The sequence below is a fragment of the Brienomyrus brachyistius genome, chromosome 11, assembly GCF_023856365.1.
Source record: "Brienomyrus brachyistius isolate T26 chromosome 11, BBRACH_0.4, whole genome shotgun sequence".
Lineage (NCBI taxonomy): Eukaryota > Metazoa > Chordata > Actinopteri > Osteoglossiformes > Mormyridae > Brienomyrus > Brienomyrus brachyistius.
Window position 1 is genome coordinate 26,279,420 of NC_064543.1, and position 22,219 is coordinate 26,301,638.

General features: G+C 43.1%; 1 protein-coding gene across 5 annotated transcripts; it reads left to right on the plus strand.

Moving 5' to 3' along the window:
• The first annotated feature begins 125 nt into the window (after nucleotides 1–125).
• Nucleotides 126–21,659, plus strand: stk33 (serine/threonine kinase 33). Of its 5 annotated transcripts, XM_049031319.1 has the most exons (15): nucleotides 126–469; nucleotides 711–861; nucleotides 4,969–5,014; nucleotides 7,421–7,537; nucleotides 8,116–8,229; nucleotides 8,376–8,480; nucleotides 9,019–9,157; nucleotides 10,940–11,025; nucleotides 11,824–11,911; nucleotides 12,205–12,280; nucleotides 13,175–13,287; nucleotides 13,645–13,730; nucleotides 14,349–14,558; nucleotides 14,795–14,920; nucleotides 17,754–21,659. In XM_049031319.1, the coding sequence occupies exons 3-15, from the start codon at nucleotides 5,000–5,002 to the stop codon at nucleotides 17,952–17,954; spliced, it is 1,476 nt and encodes a 491-aa protein (XP_048887276.1). In that variant the 5' UTR covers nucleotides 126–469; nucleotides 711–861; nucleotides 4,969–4,999; the 3' UTR covers nucleotides 17,955–21,659. The 5 variants fall into 5 exon arrangements, with proteins under 5 accessions (XP_048887276.1, XP_048887277.1, XP_048887278.1 ...); XM_049031320.1 differs by lacking the exon at nucleotides 126–469 and having other exon boundaries at nucleotides 505–866; XM_049031321.1 differs by lacking the exon at nucleotides 126–469 and having other exon boundaries at nucleotides 505–861; nucleotides 4,969–5,064.
• Nucleotides 21,660–22,219: the final 560 nt, after the last annotated feature.

The window sequence follows — 22,219 nt, forward strand, 5'->3', positions numbered from 1 at the left end:
TCAGCTCACGACATGTTAAGTATGCAAATAAAAAGAATTTATTAATACAAATGAACACTAGATGGAGACAGACATCCGAAAATATTTTCGAAGGAACAGACAGAGGCTGAGCGGTTCGGCACTGTTTGCTCATACCTCCAGCGTTTTGGGCTCCAGTCTTACCGTCCGTGTCCGATTTACTCTTGCAGGGCAAAGAAATGAGTTCGGATAATTAGGCACCTCTTAATTCCCCATAGTATACAAGTACTTTATGTGCGCTGTGATAGACCTGTGCAGCCCAGCTTCGTGCCCTTTATTGACTAGGATATGTTCCAGGCTCCACTGTGACTCTGACCCCAATAAGCGGTCAGAAGATGAATAGATGTTATTTACATTACTTTAAAATTTTATTAACCAGGAAGTGCAATTACGGCAACAATAAAACCGTAGGAAGAAATGATACATACTCATGCATATTTTTAACCGAAATGTGAGTGTTTTGAATAATTATGAAGTTATATTTACTATTAGCCTTCATTTGAAGTCGATGCTCCGTTAAAACGGTTGCTGGGTAAACAGAAAAAAAACGATGTATTTCAAAATATATTTTTAGGGTATAATCAAAATATTTGAAAATGAAATCTTTGTAACAGAATTACTTCTTCCAGTATGGTTAAATTGAGGCAAATCACTTCTGATGCACATTTCCCATAACGCACAAATTGTCTCAGTCCGCTTGCCGTAGTCCACCTTTCTGTTTTTCGCGAGTGAAAACTTTCGGATGACTACTACGTGCCATTCCTGAAGACTCAAAAAGACGCGACAGCAGTAACGCGGCAGCAGCTGGCAGCGAGTCTTCAATATAGGCCCTGCAAAATAAGTGTACGGTAAATGTGTGTCTGTTGTTGTAACTAAAAATTCTATATGTTTTTTAGGAATGTCAAATGAGTGGGAAACGACCTAACCTGTTGCTATAGCAACACACGCTCGAGAAGCCGTGTCCGTCCGTTTGCGTCCGCGCACTGATTCAACTCCGCAGAGCCATGATATCAATATGAAATCCAATTACATTTATTAAACGAATACATGTGTGCCTAGTTATATATTGCTTGCCATCGCTAAATAGCCGACAAATCCAAGCCTAATTGTATTTAACGTTGTCTATAATTTACCCAGCCGGTCTACCGGTTAGCTAGCTTCCTCGTTGTCAAACACAAAGTTATATGTTCTAGCAGGCTTTTAAAAGTCCTGAAATTTTGAGACATTATATTGTTCACTCACATTTAGTGGGATTTTTTAGGGGTTACTGCTTATAATTTCGAATTAACTAAACCAACATGATCGAATTATAATTTTCAGTTTTATTGCTGTCCTTTTGTGATTTTGTGTAATATATGGTTACTTTTATTAGACATATCTGTTAAAAGAAATGCAATCGAGATACAAATGAAATGTAATTTACATGTATATATTTTCTTGTTATTTTTGAAACGCTCTTTTTGGACTTGGTTATTAATTGTTACGTAATTCGCATAATTTAATATTGTTCTTTAATGGAATATAAAATTGAATATCGAGAAGCCCTAGCAGTTATATGAACCAAATAAATGAAAATGAAACCTGTATATAGGGTGACTTCCCTAAAAAATGTATAAAGGATTAGAACAAAAATACAGGCATAGTTTGGTGTAATTGCTAGTAGGCGGGAGATTTGCAGCAACGAGATGGATCACTGTTCACCACCCGAGATGCATATACAAAGTAAACTTAAGGAAATAACTGCGAATTCACTGGTTCCACAATTAAACTACTGACCCTTCATCTACTGAGAGAGATTCCTAGTTTAGGTTTTATCTCAGCAATGCAAGAAATAAAATTCATACAGATAAATCGATCAGTATTTTTCTATATCCATCAACGATTAGTTAGTATTTTCATTTGATTCATTACATGCCCTTTTTGTTGCTTGGTAAAGAAAAAGAAGCCAGCTATCCATTTTCATTATTAGGATTCAGTGAGCCATCTCCTGTGCTCATTTACAGTATGAACCTCTGAAATCATTCATTGATCTGAAATTGTCACTAGTTTGATGACATTCCATATTGATTCGTACAATGTCAGTTTCTCAAAATATACAGCTTTTCAGATACTCTGCAAAGATTTGGTCAAATACATGCTGAAGCAATGCAGAAACAATTTTAAAATACATTGTTAGAAAAAAAAAATCCAATTTTACATGTTTGCTGTACAAAATATAAAATTAATGGACCTTGAACGGACCTTTGGAAATGCCAGATGGTTTAAGAGCAAAGGTGCCATTTCCAATCCTGAGGCCCCATAGCTTTGTAAGTTTTAGAGATGATCTTCTATAATAATGCATCTACCAGTAAGCTGGTTTCTTATGCAAATTGTAAGTTCACTATCTTCTGACTTCAAAGGACTATACTTATCTGGCACTGATGACTATAGATGAAAAGAAAAAAATGTAAAGTTATTTTGATCAAAATTTCCTATTCGTCCTGTAAATTAATTTGAATTTGGAAGCTGTTACCCATTGTTGTAATGGTGAACAAAAGTATTTCCTGTGCTTTTATGGATAAGCGGCAGTTTGCATGGTGATTAAGTGCTCGTTGTAGTCTGAAGATTGTTTCGTCATATTCCAGGGCCAGACTGAATCAGTACATAAAATGCCCAGCTGTACAAATGGATAACACCGTAGATTGCTTTGTATAAATGTGTATGCTAACCAATGTAATAATGCTAATTTCATTTACTGGTGTAATTTAATATAACAGAGAATTAACTATGAGAGTAAAATTAAAGCATTGCTGCTAGTTTGTATTCAGTGGAGGTTTCTTTACCCATTCCAGTGGGTCTTTAATCTGAAATGCTCCTCTCCTAGATGTCATCACAAAGTTTGAGGCTTAAAATTGGAATATTTATTTTACGTGATGTCTGTTTGCAGTTCCTGAGGTTTTGGAAAGTGCATTGTGCGGGGATTAGCCAAGATCGTGATTAAACCAATCTGAAATGCTTTTCAATTTGTTGAACGTTATCTCCTAGCAACATGTGGAGTCCTCTAAGCAAGCGGTGCAACTCGATTTTGTGCTTCCCCTGAGCAGAGCCTGTTCCTTCAGCTTGTGGGCAGTTATCAGCCACGACCTGAAAAGACAGAGAGGGTTTCGTGGATGGCTTGTTTGCAGTGACCTACAGTGATGGCTCCTCAAAAATAAAAAAACAGCATCAGAGATTTTGATTATTATTCAAAGCTGATGCTACTAAGTTGTTTGGTTTGATGGGTAAAATGATGGCTTCAAACAGCTTAATGCAAGGGATCACATCTCAGTCTTTCATGATTGTACATAACATATGAGTCAAAAGTGATGGAAGAATGATTCTAAAATTATACAGAGTGAAATACTTCATAAATAATCTAGTAGCCTTCAAAATCACTGTTAGTGCTTGGACTACTGGTGTTATTTGTGTTAAAAAGGAAACATACTTCTAAAATTACTCTAGTTTATCCCAGAACTGGTGTGTTCACTCGTTAAGTCATATGAACACCTTATATAATTCTGTTCTTTCCTAGTCTTTGCAGATTCAAAGCTTGCAACATTATTTAGAGTCGTTGCATGTAAAATCTTCCTCATCAGGTAATATAATTTCACGGTTTATTAAGGCTGTGAAGTTTATCATTTGTCATCAAAAGCCGCTCTCAGTATATAATTAAGTCACAGATAAAGAGGTTCAATGTTTTGGTTGAAGGCTCTGTGGATTTTAACTGTGTAGTTAATGCATTTTTTAAATTTAGGTTTTTACGTTAATGGCCACCGTGTAATTTATGTCTGCGGTACATTTAAAGGAAGCGTTTCGAATTCTGTCGAAGTGAAACACACCCTTTTGAAGGAAAAGCCCTCCTTTGTGTGATATTGTGTAGACAGCTTGGCTGCAGTGGAATGCAAGCCCATGTAGGTGATGCTTGTTATGTAAGAGTTTAAAGAGGAGTCAGTGTCTTCATTGCCTCCTTGGAGAATAATCAGTGTTATGTGCTCCCTCCCAGGTGTTCCCTAATAGTCGTCATTTTCCATTCCCACATAGTGTTGCTGCTGGTAGCTGTTTCACCGTTATCCTCCTCACACAAAAAAATAAAAATTACTTGGTGGTTCCCGCTCCATTACACTGTTCTTCCATTTTAATTAGCACTTAAAAATGTAAATCTATGAACACATGCAGTTATAATAGATTGATGGTGAATAAAGGTCTTACAGTTTCATTATGGGTGGAGGTTAAAAAAAGAGGAAAATCAAGTGATAAAGTTAAATGTACCATATAGCAGAAACATTGTTTACAGTTTGCCTGTTGCCGGGAAGACGTGTGAGAGATGTGAGAGATGTGAGAGATGTGCCGGGCGGGAGCGAGATGGGGGCACGAGGGGAAGCAGCTCCTAGCCAGAGCTGGAATTATCTTTGTGAGCCCAGGCTTCATTCCCGTGTCACATTTAATTTGTGTTTTGAGTTGAAACACAGAAACTGTGTTGCAGTCAAGGGAAACAGCATGCGTGGCCCTGTGCAAACAATCGGTAAATAAACACTAATGGGCCTCTGACAGTTTTGTTAGAGGAATAAAACTGCAGGGGGATCGATCGCTGACATCCTCTCGGCAATAATGACTTTTTACGCAGAGCTCGCCGAGATGGGGAAATCCTGAAGGCCTAGCAGGGACCGTCGCTGGCGCACCCGTTTAACCTCCCGTTTCCTACGGCCTCTTGTTGTTACTGTCATGACTGAACTGGTGATCAAATTGGTAAATGGCGTTTTTCAGTTTTAACCTGACCCCTGAGTCACTGTGGACTGCCTGCTAAGTATTACATTAGATGCTGAAGCAGATGTCTGAAATATAACATTTTCACAGATGCCCCACTGTATTTATAATGCCAATGTAATTGCTAGTTAAGTGCTTATTAGAGTGAAAACCCCTTTGCTTTTGCAGGACTCGATGGCAGGAAGAAACGCTTACTGACATGGAACTCTGTGAGGCAAGTCGAGCTCAATACGCCCACATTGCCTCACTGTAATTTTGCTGCAGGTAACCAAAGCTCTCTTTTAGACCACCCTCACTACACTGGGGGAGCAGTAATTAGGATCCCCAACGTCAAAAAAAGCACACACTTCCAGTATGACACACCAGTACTCCCCGGCCTACAGCTTCTCCTTTCAACACACCTTGAAATGTGCCCTTTGCATGATTTCTTCTGCTAACATGGAAGATGGATGTAGGTTTAATCTGGGTGCTGTTGTCTTTGTCTTCTGCATATGTATCACTCATCATGCTAATTTACTCATCAATAGCTATCTGTCAGGTCTTCTGCTTAAAAAGGCTTAGCTCTCTCTGCTTTCATCCCCTGCCCTGACATTGTATACCTCTGGACAACACTGTGTCTATAGTAACGCCAAGTATGATAATGCCCTTGCTTCATCCAGAGATACATGCTGAATTGAGGTATCCTAGACTTTGATGCATTTTGAAGGTCAGAAACTGTTATTTACTATAAAAACCTAATTATATCTGGTTGTATTACTTTGTCCAACTTCAGCGGTTCAGCTCGATATATAATTGAAAAGTCTGTGCGTGTAGCAGTGGTGACCTCATTTAAGGGTACCCTTCTCACCAAACCGCCCGTGTAACCTGACAGAAGCCCCCCCCCACCCCCTTGCCCTGCTCCGACGCACCTGCAGAGGAAGCCGGCTCCACGCTGCTCCCGTCACATGCTCCCGTCTCCACTAATGAGCTATGAATCGAGGTGATTTGGATATCCAGGGGCTGTCACAATCGTTTTGATTAGCAAATAGACAAGGCATAATGGGAGAGACAGGCCTGTTATGAAAGCCCTGTCTGTGACAAGTAATCCACCAGAGTGAAGAGGTTAAAGACACCGTTTCCTTGTTAATAATTAATTGCTGTCCGTGTGGTGGATCCACTCTACCTCTTTCCTTCATCGCTTGATAATTGCCTTACATTTAATTTGGCTTTGGAAAGTGTTTCTCAAGCTGAGTAAATTCTGCTTAATGGCAGTTAGGACCCTGTAGACACTGGGCTGTCCGGAAACTAATAGCAGATCAAGAATGTAGGTTAAATGTGTTATCTGAATGCCGGAAAACCTTGTGCCCCCTGCTGCCTGGGAGGGGCTTCAGGTCCCCCATGGCCCTGTCTAGGCTGAGAAGTTGGAAGATAGATGGATGGATGGATGGATGTAACACAGAAATGGAAAAATGAAATATTGTTACTTAAATTTGTTGTATTACAAAAAATAACATTTGAATGTGTGTATATTAATTATAAGTAAAGAAAATGCATATGAAGTGTTTATCCTTCAAAGAGAAATACATTTTTCAAGGAGAAATTAAACATTTACAGCTACATTATATTTTAAACATTTAATTATTTAAATGAGCTGTAAATTAAATTTTATAATTCCAACCAATATGTGCTCCAGCTTTCATTCTAAATCTATTCGCTTTTTTCTGCATAATCACATATTGAACATAATAAATTGTTTGTAAAGATAGCTAAATGTTATTTATACAATTGTAATTATAGCAATGATTTTCAAAATATTTCTAAAAATTTTTTTTAATTGTGATAGTGAAATTCAAATGATTAAAAAGAAAATTTTGTGGACCTTGTTCAAAGAAAAATAAAAGACTGAAGCAATATGGTGCAACATATTATAAAACAGCAATATTTTTGTATCTCTTCTTCAACAGTAAGTCTGTCCTTAATAATTTACTTCAGATTTTTTGTCATTGTATAGTCCTTCGTAAATTCAGAAATTAGTGGGTAGATACTGTTTTGTCATCATGCTGCCAGTGGGTTTAATTTGAGGCTGAGTGGCACGTACAGTAAACACCGCGAGCGGGAGGCACTGCAGCTCCAGCAGACATATCGGCACGGCGACACAGGCAGGCCACTTATTGAGGTGTTTAGCTATTGATTTCCCTCTGAAGGTTTCAAACTGCTGTGAAATAAAGAGGGAAGTGCTTAGGATGAAATCATGGATATGAACTTTGAAGTCAGTTTTCCTGTGTGGTCTCTGATGTAAATCCTGAGATAAATAGCAGACATTTTAATAGACAAGATCCACTGCTGTGAATGATATGCTGCAGGTGATGCCGGCAGCATGTAAACAGCACACTATTTACATATGACTCTTCTTGACCTTTGTGTATCCCTGGTTTTATTGAAAGCTGTTTCCTTTTGAAAGTATTTTATTAACCAGCAATGAGATGATTAGGAATGTTTTCAGTTCAGATGTTTTCTCAGATCCAATCTACTACGTGATCACTGGCTTTCCTTTGTTGATTCCTTTTGTCACCTTCTACACGAGAGCCCATTTCTTGCTCCATCCTCCACGTCTGATTAGCATACAGCCTTTCGTCATTAGATGCGAAGGGTGAATGCTCTGGAAGCCGGCCGGAGAATGCCGTCCCAGTGGGTACGAGCAAACAGCTCTGAGAGGAAGGTGCCCCACACGCGTGTGGAGGATGAGGCTGCCATCCAGGTACTGATGGTCTCACCCCACCTGCCCACTCCGTTGCTCCTACACACACAAACCCTAACTTTCTCATTTCTCCCAAACGCCACCACCCCATCCCACACGCACTCTTACCTAATGACACAGGTGAGTACTAGTGCTCTCCCTTTCACCCAATACTCTGCCCACACAAACACCCTCTCATCATTCCTCTGCTCTCCCCTCCAATCTTCTGATCCACTTCCTGACTTGGGGAGGGGGCAGGAGCTGCTCTCTTTACCTGAATTTTAACAGGCAGGACTCAGCTTTGCATGATAATAATCAAGTTAATTAATCCTGAGACAGAAGGAACTGCGCCTGCAACCTAATCACTGGTAACTTGATTATCAGTCCTATGTTCTACAGCTCCAGAGAGGACGAAACGTCCTTCTCCAGAACACGTGTAATGTAAGACGCATGTTAGGATTTAGGCTCCTCCAAATATGGGCTAAAAGGCTGAAAAATAACTTAACTAAGCTGCTTGTGATGTCATATGAACTGGCCCTTAGGATCAACAGTACGAGTGAATAGTGTTGCAGATGCTGTTCTCTCTCATACATTTGTAGCAGTTGTACTCATTTGGGAGGAAGCTGGGAAAGGGCAGCTTCGGGGTCGTCTATGAAGCCACCCACATGCAGACCCAGAAGAAGTGGGCCATTAAGAAGGTCAACAGGGAGAAGGTAAGCCCATGACGCTGGAAAACCTGAAAGGCCTGACCGCACAAGTCAGTTCCCTTAGCCAGCTGTGAGCAGTGCCGCATGGGTTCGAGAACTGTACTTAGTTTGAGGTGATCCCTGAATAAGCTCTGGAGACCACATCTCTGCAGGCTGGAAGTTCTGGCGTGATGCTGCTGGAGAGGGAGGTCAGCATACTGAAACGTGTCAACCACACGCATGTCATACACCTGGAGGAAGTGTTTGAAACACCAAAGGTAAGCAAATACCACTGACCTATCCAAGGGGCACTCAACATGCTACCATCATGGACACCCTGGCTTTAAAATTAAATAGCTAGTCTAATTATTTACAATAGGCTCCAGAGCCTCTGTGACCCAGAATAGGACAAGCGGTTACAGAAAATGGATGGATGGATGGATAATTGTTTACATAGTACCCTAAGAACCACACCAGCTCAGACAATAAATTTACTGTATCATAGAGTATGCTTCCATCCACAACCCTCTAAAACCAGTAAATAGAGAAATTAGGATTCTTTAAAGAAATTCTGTCAAACAATAAACACAAAATGTATTCCAGATTTAGTCATTTTTGGGCAAAAATTCAGTGCGTTGCGTACACATAATTAACAGGTTGTAAATATCATTCAGTTAAGTTTCCAGCTGCTGGCTTGTGCAGCTGCCATCAGGAGTGATGTCAGAGCCGAGCGCGGGCCGCTGCAAAGCCTGCATGCTCCTGTGCGGGCGGCCCTTCCGCTGCTTACACACGTCCCGTACCTGTGCTGTGTCACAGAGGACGTACCTGGTGACCGAGCTCTGCGAGGGAGGAGAGCTTAAGGAGCTCCTGCAAAAGAAGCAGTGTTTCACCGAGGAGGAGACCCGGCATGTCATCAGCAGCCTGGCGGAGGCCATCGTCTACCTGCACAAAATGGGTAAGACATGCTAGATCGATGTCAAGGCGCTGAAATGGGAAATCACTGACAAATTGTTACTGTGCCATCGGCTTACGTCCTAACATGAGGAGAGTGAGCAAAAAAACTTTTTTTCTCTTCCTGTTTGTAAACCAGTAGACCATCTACTTGAGTCTCCAGCAAGCATAGCTGACGTTCTGTTAGTAAACGGATGTAGCTGGTGACATCAGATCTCCGCTCTTTGTGTTTGCTGACATTTAATAATCAAGAGCACTGACACCACATTATGGCTCCTAGTCATTATACCACTTAGCTCATTTTAATAATGAGCTAATGATGTATAACAGCCAGACATAAAAACAGACCTTTGTAATTGAGTCTGATGGGTTTATTTGCAATGTTTTTTTCCACAGCAGTGAAATCTATAGTTAGAGGCAATTTAGGATGTTGCTCAGCAATAAGACTTCATTACATGTGGCTAATGACTCATTAGCAGCAAGTAGGTTATGAATGCTGATTAATAGGTGTGTTTACAAGGAGTCCCCCAGAGCATGTGTCTGTCTGTTCACAAGAAATGATGGTAATGCATTTCCGTTGGCCCAGTGTGAGTGATCAAATATTAAGTGCCACAGTTTTATGTCTGATAATATCATGCATATGTCAGTCTTGATATGCCATTCATGTTCTGCCTTTATGACAGAAAATATTTTGAATGAAAAATTTAAAGCAGAGTAAAATCCTGGACTTCAAGGGTTGGAGACCTGCAGACTTTAGAATAAATTTTAATTAGTGCCTGCTTTACACCTGTACTACAGCCTGAATGTAACTTCAGTTAAGCAATTAAGAGCTGAGACCAGCCAAAAACCAGTTCAGAATCCATTGGATGGTCCTCAAGGGAAGCTATTTCATGAAAGTGTTTGCATTTACAGTATGCATTACGTAGGTGTTATTGTGAGGCTTAGGAATCCTTTGAGATTTTAATTAAATATATATTTTAACCAGAATCTTGCTTGACCTTTGATTGATATTTTTGCACTTCCTGGACACCTTTTCTGTGTATATGAAAACAAAATATTTGATTCCAATTCTGCAAAAATAGGCTCCTTCTCTGCTGACATTTACCAGTCCTCACATTTAATGAGGAGTGCAGCACAGTGTATGGGGGACAGACGTCCTCCTATTCCCTGCTCCGTGCTCAACTTGAAGACTCCAGAGGACAAAACTTCCCAGGAAGTAATATGTGGTCTGACACTTTATTTTCCATCCCATCAAGTCAGGCTGGCGCCGGCATCGATTATAACCTTTTAGCTCCCTCAAAACACTCCAGTTGCAGCATTATCTAGCACATCAGCAAGAGTGAACATTATGCGCTGTGCCGTACTGTTTTCAGAATGAAGCAAATAATGATTTGTCACAATACATTTCTTTTCTGTCAGGGCACATTGAGGTTAATGGCTCTCGGGAGATGTGGCAATTGCGCTTAAAAAAATTGTCAACTGCTACCCGCTATTCCACTGATGGCAAATTAGTCATGCCCCTAGCTGACGACTGCTGCATGCGGGGGGGGCTGGATCACCTGTTATACCAAACACGGTGAAGAATTTCCCATTTGGTGTGAAAAAGTCTGCTCGTAAAATGACCCCTCATTTGAATTTATTAATCGTTTTTGGATACAGAATGCTTTAACCTTAAGTTAACTCAACTATGCTAATGGTACTAAGTAGTAAAACCATTTTAAGAATGTAACTTGTGAATGTGACTTTTGTGTTTTGTCCTTTTTGTGGATAATTTTGCTGGTTTCAGATATCGTCCACCGGGACCTAAAACTGGAGAACATTTTAGTCAAGAGTTACCACAGTACTGATGGAAATGAGATGTTCAATATCAAGGTAAGGAAGCAGCCAACTGGAGATGAATGGGCCCTTGTTATACGGGATAGTATTACACTTAATCCCTGCTAGGGCTGTTTAGGGGCCCTTTCAACTATTTGCCTCCCTTTTTGGCCCCATTATCACCTAAGGTTTGCACCAATATAATGCCAGGAAGAACGATGAATCAAGATTGTCTATGAAGGCAAATGGGTGCCTACAGAGCTGCCTTTGTACAACAGACAGATAAAATAGACTGGTGCTGTAAGGAGGCTCCGTATGGCATGAATTAAATAGGCGGTGTTTAAAGACAGCTCCATCCTGGCACCTGATAAAGGCACCTTATCTATCCAGAGACGCTCATTTCTCCTCCAGTCCTATCTGCTCTGCTTGGCTCCAGTCGCTGGATGTTGTACTGAAGCCACATGTATGGATTGCGTGTGATGTTTACTCATCCCAGATAAGAGCATATTGGGCCTTTTCAAAAGGGTCAAATGTAAATTAAAAATATTCAATAATGCCAAAATGCATAATACTGGTACAAAAAAGAACGGGGATTAAGTGTTTCATGGATAATCCTGAGAAACTGATGTGTGTGGAGCACTGGAAATGTTAACTAATTCATGCTGCTGCTTCCAGTTGTAGTACTAAACCTCAGTTGCCAGTTTGGAATCACATGGTCCCCATTGGCATTTGCTATTGGTCAGTAAGGTAGGGCTTGTTCCAGGGAACTAAACAGGGGGAAAGGATGCAGTCGGTGACTGTAATGCTAAGCTGCACGCTAGCCTTATGCAGCACGTTTCCTCATTCCCCCTACAGGTGACGGACTTTGGGCTCTCGGTGCAGAAGGGTGGGGTGGGCAGTGAGAACATGCTGCAGGCCACCTGTGGCACTCCCGTCTACATGGGTACTGGACACACACATACACCTCCGCCTCTTCTCATGACCTTACAGCACACTCTCTTGCTTTCATTTTCCATTTGTTAAGGCCCTTTTTAATTGGCTGTAAAGGCATATTTATAAAGAGTGTTGACAACATAAGTACATGAGCTCTCATTTAAATGTTATTAGAGATACAGACAGTATACAAAGGCAAGTAGTTATGGGGCCTAAGGAGGGGACTAACAGTTAATTCTTAGCAGAATGAGAGTTTACCTCACAGCTGACTGTAATGAGGCATGGTGCTCATTTGTCTCTCAGCACCAGAGGTGATCAGCGCTCACGACTACAGCCAGCAGTGTGATGTGTGGAGCATCGGGGTCATCATGTACATGCTGTAGGTAGAATTCCTGCCACAAGGAGGCTCCACTCACACCCCAGTGGGGTTCTCAGTTCATTCTGCAGTAGCTACTATGTGTGCTCATATCTAAAATCACTCACTTACTAGACTTCTCTGTTTTTACAAATGGATATGTAAGCACCTTCTAAAGAGTACAATAGTGATTTCCTTCATGTTGTACAATATTGTACAATCATATGTTGGTTAACGAGAAGCATATGTTCTGAAAAATGTGTCATGAGGCGATTTTGTTGCTGTGCCAATATAGAGTGTACTTAAACCTAGATGGCATAGTCTACAGTAAACTTGTTTTAATAAATAGAAAGGGTACATTCTAATGATAAAAAATACAGTAAATACATAAACCAGAAATGTTGTTGTTTAGTTGGTTTGTTTATGGCAGCATCACCACAGATGCATCAGTATTGCGTTGTGCTACAATGTTAAGATGGTTACGGTGTCAGTCAGCGATAGGAATGTTTCAGCTCCGTTATAATGTTACGGGACCACTGACGTATATGCAGTCTGTTGTTGATCATGCAATGCACAAGCTTATTCAATTTGGTTTAGTTAGTTTGTTTCAAATCATGCATCAAACTGTAGAGCAGTGGTCTCAGACCTCCATCCTCTTTTACATAGAGAGCTACTTTAATTAATCTGGGGAGCTATTGAGTCGCAGTGGTACCCTATATTTTGACAAGCAGGTGGAGGGGTCCGCTGCAGTAGATGTTGATGATCTGGAGGGTTCTGGGATTCTACTTCACCTGTGAACCTCCATTGACTGGTTTAACCAGTTGACCTCTGCTGTAGAACCTTCCGTCTGGTGTTGGTTGATGAGTGCTGCATGTATTATGTGATGTGCACCTCTGAGATCAAGTTCTTCCCTTGAAGGCTATGTGGGGAACCTCCCTTCATGTCTAGCTCTGAGGACAAGCTGTTTGAAATCATCACCAAGGGAGAACTTGTCTTCACTGTCCCCATCTGGGACACTATCAGTCATGGAGGTAACATTCTGCTCCTTTTCTTGAAGTGATTCTTGTGTTCTTGATAGTTTTCTTGTGTGAACTACACATTTGCCATAGCATCCTACATTCATGATTAACTGAACTTTGTCTTTTTCCCACGGAGTAACATACCACATTGGGTACGAAAACTTTTCAGAAATACTTAAACTTTGATTTATCAAAGTAGCCAGAGAGAACTGGTAGAGTTTGTACTCAGTATTTTATCAAGTGAGTTTGTGTATATTTGAGTCTATATTTTACAAATTATATGATATATGAAATGCTAAGATAGGTTCAGAATCCCAATGATACCCAAAATGCACATTAAGTAAGATTATTTGTTCCTTTTCTTCTAAGCCAAGAAGGTTCTGTGTTGTTTGCTGAAAGTGGATCCTGCTCACCGCATTACGGCCAGTGAGCTGCTGAATAACCCCTGGATCACTGTAAGGGCAGCAAGATGTATGGTACTCCTTTCTCCCTCCCCCTGGGTGGGTGAGTGTGTGTGTCAGAGTGAGTAACAGTAAATGTGTGTGTGGGAGTGAGTGAATGTACAAGTGTAGGTGAGTGATTGTGTGAGTGAGCATGAGTGAGTGTGTGAGTGAATGAGTGAGTGTGTGGGTGAGTTAGTGTGAGTACAGTGCGCAGGCCGAAGGGGGCTCCTGTGTGTGTGTGTGTGTGTGTGTGAGCGATTGTGTGACTATGTGAGTGAATGAGTATGAGTGTGAGTGAGTAAGTGTGTGGGTGAGAGTGCAGTATTCATGACTAATGGTGCAGGCTCCTGTGAGTGTGTGCATGTGAATGTGTGAGTATGTGAGTGATGAGAGAGTGAGTGATTGTGTGAGTAAGTGAGTGAGTGAGTGTGCAGTGCACAGGCCTAGTGGGATGGGTTCCTGTGAGTGTGTGAGGTGCATTAGCAACTGTGAGTGTGTGATTAAGTGTATAAATGAGTGTGAGTGACTGTGTGAATGAGTGAGTATCTAAGTGAGACTGCGAGGTAGTGTGTGAGTGTAGGTGAGAGTGCAGGGCACAGGGCTAACAGTGCGGGCTCCTGTGCATGGCAGGGTGACACCTCCACCCCCGAAGCGATGCCCACCAACGTGCTGGAGATGATGCGTCAGTTTCGTGATGAGCCCGAGGAGCCTGCGGTGTGGGACGGCCTCCATGGGCTGTCGCTCAGCAGCCCCGCCCGAGAGCCCCGTCGGCATGCAGGCGCCGGCCGCACGGGCAGCGGGGGGCTCAGTCGCAGTCAGGCTTGCCCCCCCCCCATAGAGGTAGTTCATCGAGCCCCTGCTTCTCACTGCTCTCTGTCCCCTGCATCGCAGTCCCAAAGCTGCTCAAAGCGAGCATCAGCACTCCTGCTCACGCCTTTGCCACAGTCTCCCTTCTTTGCATTTACTTATGTCTGTCACATGAAGCGTTTGCCTTTCCAAAAGTCTGTATGATCCGTGTGAGATGGAGACTCTGTAAGCATTTCAAAGTGTCAGTGTGACTGTGGTGTACACTGCAGGTGCTTGGGCCAGATGGAGATTCACACACCATAACTGCTGAACAGCGACAGAGGATGAAGACTATCATATCCTCGGCCAATGGTGCTACCAAGAGGGCTGGAGCAGAGGGAAGGGCCTGCAGCTCTGTGAGTGTCCATGGTCTAGCCACAAGGGGACATGCGCAATCTGGACACACAGCCGGGAACACACACAGCCGTGCCCAAACAGCCGCGCACACACACAGCCGTGCCCAAACAGCCGCGCACACACACAGCCGTGCCCAAACAGCCGCGCACACACACAGCCGCGCACACACAGCCGTGCACAAATAGCCAGATACACACTGTCAGGTACATACTGTTGGGTACACACATAACCAGGCACACACACAACTGCACACAAACAGCCGGGTACACAGTGTTAGGTACACCCACAGCCACACACACAGCTGTGCGCACAGCTGGGTACACACAGCCCCACAAATGCAGCTGGGCACGCTCACAGTCAGCCACACACATACACAGCTGGACACACACAGCTGGGCACACACAGCCCCATAAACATAGATGGGGACGCAGACAGTCAGCCACACACACATAAAGCCAGCCACACACATAGCTGCACCACAGCCTGGCACACATACAGTACAGCTGCACACACACCTGGGCACAGACACAGCGGGGCACGCACAGAGTCACGCAAACAGAGCTGGGCACACACACAGCTGCACATACAGCCACACAGACACAGCCGAGCACTCACAGTCACAGACACAGCTGGGCACACACATAGCCACACACACAGCCACAGGCACAATGGGGCATACACACAGCCGGACAGACAGAGCCACACACATATAGCAACACACACACACACAGCCTGTACACTCAGTCACACAAACATAGCCGGGCACACACACAGCTGCAGGCACAGTCGGTGACACACAACTGCAGACACAGCTGCATACACAGCCATGCGCATACAGCCACACAGACATAGCCACACAAACACAGCCGGGCACACACACATAGCCATACACACAGTCACAGACACAGCTGAGTACACATACAGCCACACACACAGCCAAGCACACATAGACACACAAACACAGCCGGGCACACACACGTAGCCGGGCACACCTATAGCCACACACACGTAGCCGGGCATAAACAGCTGGACACACACAGCCACAGACACAGTCGGTGACACACCACCGCAGATACGGCTGGGCATATACAGCCCACTCCCACCGTGCCATCTCTCTGTCCCATATATTACTGTGAGCTTTCTCTATTCCTGTAAAGCGTAATATTCCCAGTTCATTGTAAATGTAAAACTGACATTATGATATTGTCTTAGATAAATCAAAAGTTTGGGCACGCCAAGGCGCTTCTAAAGGAGAGTTATAGTGTCGCATCACATGATCGGGCCACCTGACCTAAACACAGTAGAAATGGTTTTGGAGGAGTTCAACTAGAGAGTGAAGGAAAAGCAGCCAATGAGTAATCAGCATATGTTGGAAAAGCATCCCAGAAGGCCACCTCATAACACGTGTGTAGAGGAGGAAGTAAGGTCAGCCAGTCCAGGCAGCAATTGGGTTAAGGGCCATGCTCAAGGGCCCAAAGGTGGGATGATTGCCAACCGCAGGATTTGAACCGGCAACGTTTTGAGTCCCAACCCACAGAGCTGCCCCCCCAACAAATTAAATTAAGTGCTTTTAATACTTTTTTTGTTTAGTGTGTAATTCCATGAATACTATTTTATATTTTTGATGCCTGTATAATTATTCTAAAATGTAGAGTAGTACAGATAAACCTTTCTATGGGTAGGCATTTTGACTGGTACTGTATGTATGTATTGTGCATGCTCTCCCCGTATTAAACAGGTTTTTTCTTGCAGTCCAAAGACATGCAGAGAGGTGTATTTGAATTTCCCATAGTGTGTCAGTGTGTGTATGTGTCTGCACTGCATGTGAATGCATGACTGTGTCTGCCCCGTGTGAATGTGTATGTGTGTGCCTGTGTTTGCCCTCTGTGTGAGTGTGTGTGCGTGCCAATGTCTGCCCTCTGTGTGAATGTGTGTGTCTGTGCCTGTGTTTGTCCTGTGTGATTTTGTCTGTGCCTGCGTTTGCCCTCTATGTGAATGTGTGTGCGTGCCTGTGTCTGCCCTCTGTGTGAATATGTGTGCGCCTGTGTCTGTCCTGTGTGTGTGCTAGTGTCTACCCTGTGTGTGGATATGCCTGTGTCTGCCCTCTGTGTGAATGTGTGTGCGCCTGTGTCTGTCCTGTGTGTGTGCTAGTGTCTACCCTGTGTGTGGATGTGCCTGTGTCTGCCCTCTGTGTGAATGTGTGTGCGTGCCTGTGTTTGCCCACTGTGTGAATGTGTGTGCGCCTGTGTCTGTCCTGTGTGTGTGCTAGTGTCTACCCTGTGTGTAGATTTGCCTGTGTCTGCCCTCTGTGTGAATGTGTGTGCGCCTGTGTCTGTCCTGTGTGTGTGTGCTAGTGTCTACCCTGTGTGTGGATGTGCCTGTGTCTGCCCTCTGTGTGAATGTGTGTGCGCCTGTGTCTGCCCTCTGTGTGAATATGTGTGTACGTGCCTGTGTCACTGTGTGTTTGCCAACATGGTGCCCTCTGACGGACTGGCCTCCAAAGGTTCCCTCCCATCTGCTCTGTCTCCTGGGATTCGGCCCATGGCTCCATGGATAAGCAGTTGATGAATGGATGAATAAATCTTTTCCAATGATATAGCATATGTTTATGATTATATGACCAAAATACATTTAACTTGTTATTGGTGTTCAAATCAAATCAATCACAAATGGGACAAGTGAAGAGTAAGAATCACTCCTTATCTCTACCAGTAGGTGGTGCCAAAATTACCTGTCAGCAGTGCGTAGGAACGCATTCTCACACATACCTTTGAAATGTGAACATATTATGTTTTGTGAGCATCTGAGATAAGCAGTGCTCTGCTTTGGCAGATCTACGGAGCCAGCAAAGCCTCCAGCCGAATGAACAGCAGATGCAGTGGCCCCCAGGAGAGGAATGGGGGTCGAACCGCTGCCGTGGGGCCCTCCGCCAAGCAGGCACCCTGCCCAGGGAGGGCTCCCCTCTTGCCCTGCGGGACTGGGAACAAGTGCCTCAGGCTGTCCGCCAGCACTACGACTAAAAAGGCAACGTAGATTTTAGGAAGAAATCCCCTCGCCACCTCAAGTGCCAAAGGAAAGGGACACCGCTGGAGATAAAATCCACGGTGTAGCTGTGAAGTTTCATAGAGCACAAATTGCAGTCAGTTTCGCTCTACTTTTGCTGTATAGAACCCAGTGTGTTCACGAATATAGTTCTTTTTTTGCAAGAGTCTTACCCAACTTGGCCACTTTTGAATGAAATTGAATATATGCAATTTCTTTCCTCACCCACAAAACAGATTATGGGTCAAGATAGTTATCTACAGGGCTACAAATGCAGACTGAATTCCCATGGTGACCTTATAAGGGAGAGCCTTGTCTTTTAAAATGTGACAAGAGTGGTAACTAGACCGCGTAGTGTTACAAATTCCAGTGTACAACCCATGGTACAGTTAGCATTGTTTGCTGTGCCTTTGCTGGCCTCTCCCTAGTTGTCTGGGTTGACAGTATTTATGTGCACTGAAAAAAAATATATAATTAAAAAGATACAGGCTATATTTTATGGGTAGACTACATATTTTAATGTTAACTATTTTAATTAAAGTATCCATTATTTCAGACTTAGTAAATTAATATTACAAATGAAAAACCTGCTACAGAAGCTGGTGAGTTAGATGAGACAAAAATCACTGAATAAAATTTTATCTCAATGTATTTTTTCCAGACCAAATTTAGCAAAAACACGTAGCACTTTAATTTCTTTAATGTTGGGGTCAGTCTTGCACAGTTTCCAGATGGCTGTCCAGGCTTTGGTTTTGTTTTATAAATAATTCTTGATCTGAGCACTGTTAATAGAGATTTTATTTTATGAGTTTCCATTTATTTAATTTGCATTCTCAAAACAGCTGTTTTGATACTAATTGAACCAAAACACAGATCCACAACAGAAGTCTTACAATCAGACTTGTCTGTTGTTTTAATTTTGGTATTTACAAAAAAAGGATAGAGACCATTACTTACACAAGACTTGGCATCTGTTGTGTTCAGTTCCCTAATTACTTCCCTTGATGAAACAATAGCAAATATATATGTGGAAAATATTAATTCATCTTGTACTGGAGTGAATTCGGAGATGGGTTCTTGACTGATTTGTCACGTTTTGCTTGAAAATTCCTCTAATCTAATTCGGTAGGGCACAGAAAGCTGAAAGGAAGACTCCGGAACTCTGCTGTTATAGCACAGGTCTGCCACTGTACAGAGAATAATCCCCAGCGCCCATATAATAATAAGAGAGTCAAGCATGACCAGAGAGTCTATTAAAATCCCCCAATTCTGCACCTTGAAATGAATGCGCGCAGACACAGGGCTCTGTGTGTCTCAGTAGCACTGGCCACGGCCAGGGTCCGCTAAGGTGCTGTGCTTGAGCCAATTGAGGCAAATCACACACTGCATTTCCCCTTTTGAGGGATTTAGTCCATGGCTTTAAAACTGTGTAATGGGCTCCATAATGGTTTCAAAGACAGGCTGTGTCTCGTCGGAAGGAAGGGACCAGTGTGGCTCTTAGGGAGAAAGGGAAGGTCAAGAAGCATTTCGCAGGTGTCCAGAACCCCAGCGGCACACCATGAATATAAGAGAGACTCCATAAAATAAGCTGGCTTACATTGTAAACGGCACCATGCGAAAACACTGACGCATCGCAGTTATTCAGAGACACAATAAGCAAGAGCAATTAGGCTGCTTTCCTAGAGTGTCAAAGAAACTTGATCATATCGGCAACAATCTTGAGTTTGCGCAGGAAAAGTTGCCATACATAGACATGCATAGCAGGAGAGGCTGGTTGTGCAGATCACTAGGGGGAGTCGGAGAGCACCGGAGTGAGTATATTTTCAGGGCCACCATGTAGGTACTTTGTAAGTACTGGGGTGGTCGTTTAGAAAAGCGTCTTTGTTTACATTGGTGCCATTTTGAGGTGGCACACATTAAGTTTATTTTATTTAAACTGTGACTAGTGAATTGACATTTCAAAACGATAAAACTGTGTCTATTAGGTCAAATGTAACATTAATATTTAAAAATAGTGTTGGCACAAACTTATAACCGACATAGTGGAAACGGAGTTAATGTGTAAAATAAAATATTTTGCAATGATTCATCCAGCCCCTCAGTTGGCCAGCTTTGGGGGGGGGGGTGCTGGATTTGCATTAAGTCAGTTTAGACAACCTCCTGCGTGGTTAAAGTGCTGTCAGAGAGAGAAATGGGATTTCAGCATATGGCGTTCATTTACCCATGCCAGAACTTTAATTCAGGATGGAAAAAAAACCCCAAATTGAATTGTGTGAGTGGAATGTGACCTGTGGTAAATTACCTTGGAAGCACGGAGCTGATGAGGGTGGAAAACATGGAAGGCGAAGGGACTAAATATATAATTAATTGGCAGATAAGGTGGAGGTTCACATGTGGGCCAGCGTCGGTGGGTTTATCGGAAAGCCTGCCGCTGAGGCTCCCAGGCTTTTCGCCGAGATACAGGAAGCCCACAAAAGAGGAACAGGGTGTCGGTGAAAGGGCGTGTATTTGGGATAAGGCGTGAAGGCAGAGGAAATTAGAAGGCGGCCAGTTGGAACTTGCTATTCAACCCCTTTTCCCTTCCCCTGCAGTAACCTCCCTGACAGATGGAAGTGGGGGGGGGGGCAGTGAGGGGCTTTAAAACTCCGTGGGTCCATGTGTATCCCACCCGTTTAAGGCAGCTCTAGCACTGAGGATCATCAGAGCATGTGGGGGGGGGACATTACCTGTCCAGTGACACGGGCGCACACTTTTTTAAAGGCTATAGTGGCAGTAATGGACTGGGAGAGATTGTGCATCACCATCTCGGCCAGGAAACACCATGGGGGGACCTGGGAGATGCCTTTCAGCAGCCTTAATGGCCCTCGTTAATTAATCAGCCCACGTGGAAAGTGTGAGCGTGGCGGTGGCATTGTGCTGGAAAGGCGCTGTGGAATAGTGAGCAGGTTGGTCTGGGGACCGTGGCGGTGACTGGGGTGAACAAAGGCATGCAAAGTGACTGGGAAGGGAGGTAGCTAAAGGCTAATGCTACAGCTGTCTGAGCTCTGTTTCACGATGGGAGGCTGGGGGGGGGGGGATTCCTGCCCTGCGCAAGTGCTGCAAACAGATGGCATTTTCAAAGCAAGCCTCATCAATCTTTGTTGACACTACTTCTTTTTTTCAAACTACTCTTATTTGGAATATTTGCAATTATAATACAAAATCTCATTTAAATATCAAATTAATTAGCGAGCACACCAGAGTAAATGTTTTTTTTTTTTTTTAATAAATCCTTGTTAAAAGTGAAAAGTTCTTGCCTACGGTTGGCAGGAGTGTTAATTTACAGTGATGTCTAATCCCGTGTTGCCGCACATGAAAAGCATCACTATACATATTTTAATGTTGAGGTGGTTGTTTTCCAAGCAATTTTCTGCTACAGTACATTTTTAATTTATTCATTTTTAATTTATTGGACTTTGCATACTTGCTCAGTAAAACTGATCTGCAGCACCTCTTAAAGTCACAGCTTCAGAGATTAGCTGGGGGTGGGATCCATCATTTTGCTGTATTAGATAGAACAGTCTGTATGGGTCATTGTTATTATTATCATTGATATTATTTCACATTACAGTCATTATCACTGATGCTTCTGCCAAAGATTCTGTTTTTCCTAATGATGGCTGTTCTTAATAAAGCAAAAAATGGCTACAAACACAAGTCTGCCCAGTCTCAAATGACCTAACTGAAATACTTTCATTTTACCAGCACTAACTATTGGAAAACCTGACAGCATGGCATTTGCTAAGCACCGAGTCGCCCTTTTTGTTGGTGGATAGAGGGAGCCACCATCAACTCGCAAATGATTTGAAATAATTATCATGTCCAGAGAACGCACCACTGTAGACAAAAATGTCCAGGTAACAAAAACATTCTTCTTTGGTGACACACAAAGTGCATGATGTACTTTGCAAGGGTCATTTGCCACATTCCTACTAGTGTGAATCAATTTGCTGCAAGCGTTTCATTCTGTTGTCATCGCCAGCATCAGGAAGAGAGCATTAGCCAGGCTGTTAGCGTCTCGATGGCCACCTCTAAAATGCGGAGAAGCTCACGAAATACACAAGGTCAGAGAAACTCAGTGTGGTTTGGTGCTTCGCGCCTTGGCGAGATTGCATTGGCATTTGCAGGTATGATGTTTAATGCGATTAATTGAATGATCGGCTGCTATTAGGTAGCTATTTAAGAGCCAGAATGGCAGGTGGGTGCGATGTCCCTGC

Excerpts from the sequence above, each read along its gene's own strand:
- stk33 (XM_049031319.1), top strand. Across the intron at positions 7,538-8,115 it reads AGGATGAGGCTGCCATCCAG|CAGTTGTACTCATTTGGGAG; the intron begins GTACTGATGGTC and ends ATACATTTGTAG. Across the intron at positions 14,921-17,753 it reads AGGGAAGGGCCTGCAGCTCT|ATCTACGGAGCCAGCAAAGC; the intron begins GTGAGTGTCCAT and ends CTGCTTTGGCAG.